The sequence below is a fragment of the Pocillopora verrucosa genome, chromosome 13 (assembly GCF_036669915.1).
Source record: "Pocillopora verrucosa isolate sample1 chromosome 13, ASM3666991v2, whole genome shotgun sequence".
Classification (NCBI taxonomy): Eukaryota; Metazoa; Cnidaria; class Anthozoa; order Scleractinia; family Pocilloporidae; genus Pocillopora; species Pocillopora verrucosa.
In genome coordinates, this window is record NC_089324.1 from 8,441,285 (window position 1) to 8,447,284 (window position 6,000).

The 6,000-nt window shown below is 37.8% G+C and overlaps 1 protein-coding gene across 1 annotated transcript; it reads right to left on the minus strand.

Annotated features, from left to right (window-relative positions):
* Positions 1–4,336: 4,336 nt before the first annotated feature.
* LOC131782944 (adenosine receptor A2b-like) lies at positions 4,337–5,232 on the minus strand. The gene is made up of 2 exons (XM_059099672.2): positions 5,208–5,232; positions 4,337–5,127 (listed from the first exon to the last, which is right to left on the minus strand). The coding sequence occupies exons 1-2, from the start codon at positions 5,230–5,232 to the stop codon at positions 4,337–4,339; spliced, it is 816 nt and encodes a 271-aa protein (XP_058955655.2).
* Between the last annotated feature and the right edge of the window lie 768 nt (positions 5,233–6,000).

Here is a 6,000-nt window from a genome sequence, read left to right on the forward strand (position 1 = left end):
AAGGCGTGAAACGAACATCAATGCACAAGCATCACTTACGGAATCTTTATTCATACCGATTTATGTGTAAGTAAATTATGTCAATGTTTTAGACCACCGCTACTTATGTGCAATACACGTCTTTTGACGCTACCTAGGGAATCTTTATTTAATTTTGTTTAATTAAAGTCGAGTTGCGTTGACCTCTTTGGGACGGTTGAGGAAATGCTATCAGTATCATGTAAATTTGAGGTATGACCGATTTTTATGGAAAAAAGACAAATATTACGAGTTGCGATGACTTATTTGGGACGGTTGAGGACACACTTGCTATCAGTATTATGTAAATTTGAAGTATGTACGTTTTTTTCGGAAAAAAGACAAATTTTAAGGTAAACCTCGATATAAGTGCTTCACACCTTTTAAAAACAGAAGTCGAGTACCGCGGGCACGGCCGTTGTTGTAGCAGGGCAGTCATTTGCGTCATGGCTTCCGGCAGCTGTCAGCATTTCGAAAGTATTTCTAAAGTATTGCTTCTCAGTATTTCTAAAGATAAATGACACTTATCGCACGATGAAATCAAAACTTCGTGCGATAAATAGAAAAATTATCGCGCAATTAATGATAAATTATAGCGCGATAAATGATAAATTAGGAGTTCAAATGTGAAAGTAAGTGTTGGCATTGGATATGGAAGAGGATATTGATGAAATAATATGAGGCAAGACGCTTTGGTAAGCGTAAAAGGGATGCCTTTTAAATATGTCTTTTGAAAGGTCATGCCAATGTTGAGCGAGAGTTGATCGTCCTTTAAGCGAGTCTTGATCGGTTTAGGGAAGGGTAACAAGTACCGTGGGATGCTTGTAGCATACTACGGTAAAAATCCCGCTAGGTTTCTTTTTCATTCCACGGACAAATTGCAAAGCTAGCCAATAGGAATGCGTAAAATCTTTATCGATTTTATCTAAGGTAAAAATTGGCGGCAGGATTTATTAGGAGCGGACAAAGTTAATCCTGAGCTCTTCTGACATAAGAAAACCTGTGGAATTCATTTCTGCATATCTTTTATTTTACTGATTCCAAAAAAAGAAAGCGGTCACATTAAGTGCGTTCTGAGGTAATTTCGTTCGAGGCAGAAAACTTATCATATAAAAGCTAGAGAACACCGTGTGAACAAAGACCATTCGATTCCTCATGGGGACTCAGAATTTTTTTTCTTTGTCCCACGCTCGTTACAAGACGAAAAACATCTTTCATAATTCTTTACCGAGCTCAAAAATTACCATCTCTACTATTCCTATCTACAAACATTACGCTATCGACATTGCTGATCCGCAGTATGCAGGACGCGTGTCATATGAACTTCGTAATTGATCCCGCTTACCGAAGAGTCTCAGTGGCTCAGAGGTAAAGCATCGGAGTGCGGAATCCGAAGGTCTGAGGTTCGATTCCTCATGGGGACTCAGACTTTTTTTCTCTGTCCCACGCCCGTGACTGTACGAAAAACATCTTTCTTAATTCTTTACCGAGCTCAAAACTTACCATCTCTACTATTTCTAAAGGTCATTGCGTTACAGTAAAAAAATGTATTGGCCACTATGAGGCGAAAAGTGACAGAATTAAGAAATAGTGGAATTTGGCTCGTGCAGGCAAAGTAAGATTTGGATTCCATTGGCTAACTTTGACGAATTTTGCAAACGGAAATCCGATAGACCCATGATACTATTTTGTGCTGTTTTTGTAAGCAATTTATATGTTAATCATTCGGAGGAGTTGGATGTTTACCATAATTGTGGATCTCTCCGTGATTTTGCGGAACCTTGGCTTTTGAAATAAGAGCAACCTTGCATTGCTGCAAGACCAATAATTACAAGTTCACAACCATGTTTCATCTGTAGATTAAGTAATTTAAGCACGAGGTGGCCATAAGTGTTCTTTGATTAGATGAAGGAGATGTCAGTGGTGCTCAAATCGATTTCTCTTTAGAGCTTGTTGTTTTGCCTTATCCCATTTTCGTTAATTTAGATTGTGTTTTTTCGAGGGAAGCGTACGTTTTTGTGTGATTAACCATGAAATTTAAAATAAAATCTACCGATAAGCCTCTCACCTTGCGTAAGGTTTATTTTGAAATTGACATCGCGCAATGGTCTCGAAATATCACAAATTAACCACAATTCGCTAAGAAATGACACAGTACAGTCTTTTAGTTGTATTCAAGTGTGTAAGGCCTGTTTACATACTTGCTGACGTTTTTGATAGACAACAGCGGAGATGGCAATTGGTTTTTGCCGAGCTGTTTCTCTATAAGAGAAATTAAAAAAGGGCGATGAGACAGAGGTCAGTAGATTGAGTTACAGTTTTTTTCAGAAAAATTCAAAGGTTTTTGATCTGCCACTCTTCACTATTTTCGGCTTCAAAAACAGTCACGGTTTCTACAACACTAAAATTTTCTACGCTGATTTCTTCGGCTGATCTAACTGACTAATCAAGGTAGTTTACTATACCTGCACGATTTCTTTCAATGCCACGCTCAGTAGCCAACGCATCCCACGGTAACGCCCTGGGCGTCTTGTTTGCGTGAAAAAATGGTCTGAATTGAAAGGGTGACTTGTGACGATTTATCAGCATGAATCGTTAATTTATGCTGGAGTGCTAAAAATAATTTGCAAAAAAATGATCTAGAGGAGCCGATACAACTACTCCGAAAAAATAAGGTTCGGCCCCTAAACGACGCCACATCCTTCTTTCACCGCGTTAACAAACATCGGCTCAATTTCCGACAGTGTCTTAAATCTTGTTCAGTCTCCACCGGGTGATCCACCTAGAAGCTTCCATGAAAACGCCTCAAAACACAAAAAATTGGATACTTATCGTTGGAAAGATCCTTCTGTTCTATTCAATGGCATTAATAAAATTCATTCATTCCTCCATTTAACGTTGACATTGGACAAAGTTACCAGTTTGCACTTTCTACGAAGAAACACGTTATGTCTTGCAGATTTCGGGCATTTGAAGATTGAAGAGAACTCTCGACATATAAAGTTTTTTTTACAGCATTGTATCACAGTTCCTTGCAGAAAACTTTGTACGCTAGAACCTTTCTCTTCGTATAAGTTTGCATTATTTAGAACATTTTGAAATTTTGAGAGCTCAAAGTCCAGTTTTCCTTGGAAGCCAATAAAATACTTTTGTACTCAGGATTTGACGCGCGTCAATCATTTACAGCCGTTCCACCTGAATTCAAATCTTTCCATCTTTATTTGTACCAAGAGATGTAATAAATATATTACTACCTTCGTTTTTTTCTGCTCGATTTATGGCTCGCGCGCTTCGCACTTGGGCCATAAATTCGATTCTCCAAACAGACTGTCTCTAACAATCACGACCAAAGAAACAAAAGTGGACAAAGCAATTCATCATTGTCAATTGTGATCGGAGATGATAGATACAAAGGAATTATTAAAACTCGCTGGGCAAGCATTTGATTCTTACTTTACATTTATACTTCTAAGAAAACGGGGACAGTTCCAAAGTAAAAAAATAGTTAGGTTGGTAAAATTTTTATGCAGAGTTAAGGCGGGAGTCTATAGTGCGTCACAACTACTCTTTTTCCTGATATATAATGTTTAATTTTGATGGGAATAAATTACGGTCAAGAATCATTCATACAGACATCTTTGATAGTGTTATTATATCACCACATAAGGTGAAGCTCCGTCTTCTCAGGAAGAAAATCATTTCAGCTGAGGGAAGAGGATGAAGTGAAACGTTAAGACTTGCAAAAACGAGAAATTTTGAAATGAACTCTTTAGGAACAGATGATGGTTAATTTTACTCTAAACGCTGACTTACTCTTTTTCTGGAAGGAATAATTGCATCTCTAAAAGTCATCAGCATTAAGGACATTTAATTAGTAACAAAACAAATTTAGGTTTGTAACAGGCCTGGAGACTTGGCGTGAACTGATGACAATATGGCGTTAACGTCAAGCGCTCTCACTTACAATGGAATAAGAATTGAATTTTTTTACCGTTAAGGAAAAGACGACTCCAACAGCTCTTAGTGCTTTTACCCCTTAATTTAGTGTAAGGCAAGACAGTAGAATCAAACTAACATCTTGTTCTTTTCTATATTATACGTATTTTCTTTAACTATGTGTTGTTGTATTCAGGGTAAGTGTCATCGCCAGGAAGATATACCTAAGATGTGTTGATAGTGTTTAGAATTACTCTCTTCCGCAAAGAATACCAACGACTGCTTTCTAACGATATCCTACGAGCTTCCTGTAGAGAACAGGTGACTTTTAAGTCAGCTTTTTTGAAAATATTTACGATTTTAACCCCAGCGGGATTTAGCTTCATAGACAGCAAAGTGCTTGCCTGATTGTCTGCTTAACTGCTCGCCTTACTTCACTGATCTTCCAGCAGTAAAGAAACGGATTCAACGTCGAGTTAAAGTAGACTAAGACAATTGTTATTTCCCTAAAGTGCCATGAATATGTTTTACTGAGCATAACTTCCACTATACCATATGGTGTATAACAACCAACTAATGCTAGTTGAACCCAAAGTGCACTGTACACTGCCTTTCTGTATCGCGCCACGTTCAGTGCACTTGGTTGGCTCGGCTGTTGTTGAGAATGATCTTGTACATGAGCCTGATGGTGCCTAAGAGCGCTAAAGATTTTTGTGTATGAGGTGATTGAGATAACAAGGCAAATTGGTATAAGTATTCGGCCGTACGAAAAGGTTATATTCGTTTTAAAAATGGTGCTTAAAGAAGCAACAAGACTTAAAACCCAAAAGTTAGCTAAAATAATATATGTGCGCTTCAAAGTTACGATTTGTCTGTATCTAAGCCCCAACAGCAGGGCGAGCAGTCTGTCCACGCTTATGGCCGTCATCGTCAATAACGACACTCCACATAACATATGGCTTGTGATGATGACCGCGCTATTTGTGTAGTAGAAATACGAAAAGCTCAGGGTAGCATAGAGGGGCTGGGCAACAAGGCCAACCAAAAGATCAGTTGTTGCCAAACAACGATACAAGAGTTTGGACGGTGGATGAAGGGAAGATTCCTTGTGAAGGGAAACAAGGATCAGAGAATTCCCAAGAAATGCTGTCACGGAGAAGAGAGTGTGCACTGCTGTGAAAGAAACTGATTGTTAATGCAACTCATCTACCTATTAGTTGAATAAAGCCAATTCTTTTTTAACTGTGTTTTACCTCCTATTAAGTTTTTTGCTGCCATCACTTCGCAGTTCAAAAAGTGGTTGATTCCTTTCTCCACTAAGTTACCTGTTGTAGCGACGAGAGATATTTCGTGTCAACAAAAACTGCTCAGCCACAAGCACTTAAATTGTACTTCCAATTAGCATCTCCCCAGATACGTTTGCTTTCTTTTAATGCGCATACAAACTGTCAACTACGACAGTTCGAGAGAGTGTCCTGCAATAATTATCCTTAATCCCTTTTTCAAGCAGTCTTCTATATTTTAGCCGTCTTTTATTTTAGGTGTTCGCCAATGTCACAATTTGTCTACTATTGTCTTTAAGGCTCATTCATTCTTAAATTGAACACGAGAGTTTGGCGAACACCAGTTTAGTGATAAAACTTGTCGCTTTTTATCAGAAACAGGAGTCAGACTTTGCTTCCATTACAAAAGCAAACACTAAGTTTTGCACAAAACTTTTATTCTGAATAATTAGACATAATTTGATGAGAAATTTTTTTCAAGGGAAGGGCAAGAGTTTGGAATAAATAAAGAGAAAATAATTTTCCATTATTTCCTATTGGTAAAGCATTTTGGGTCTATCTAGGGATCTTCTAAAATAAAAGACGAATGAAATACATCTGGATCAATGATAATTAATTCAGGACACCGTCTCGAACTGAAGTAGTTGACAGTTTGTATGCGCATTAATAACTCAGCGTAAAATTTTACAAACTTGATTATTTTTTACTTTCGAACTGTCTCCGTTTACTTAGTAATGTAAATATAAGTTGCAACCACGAACAA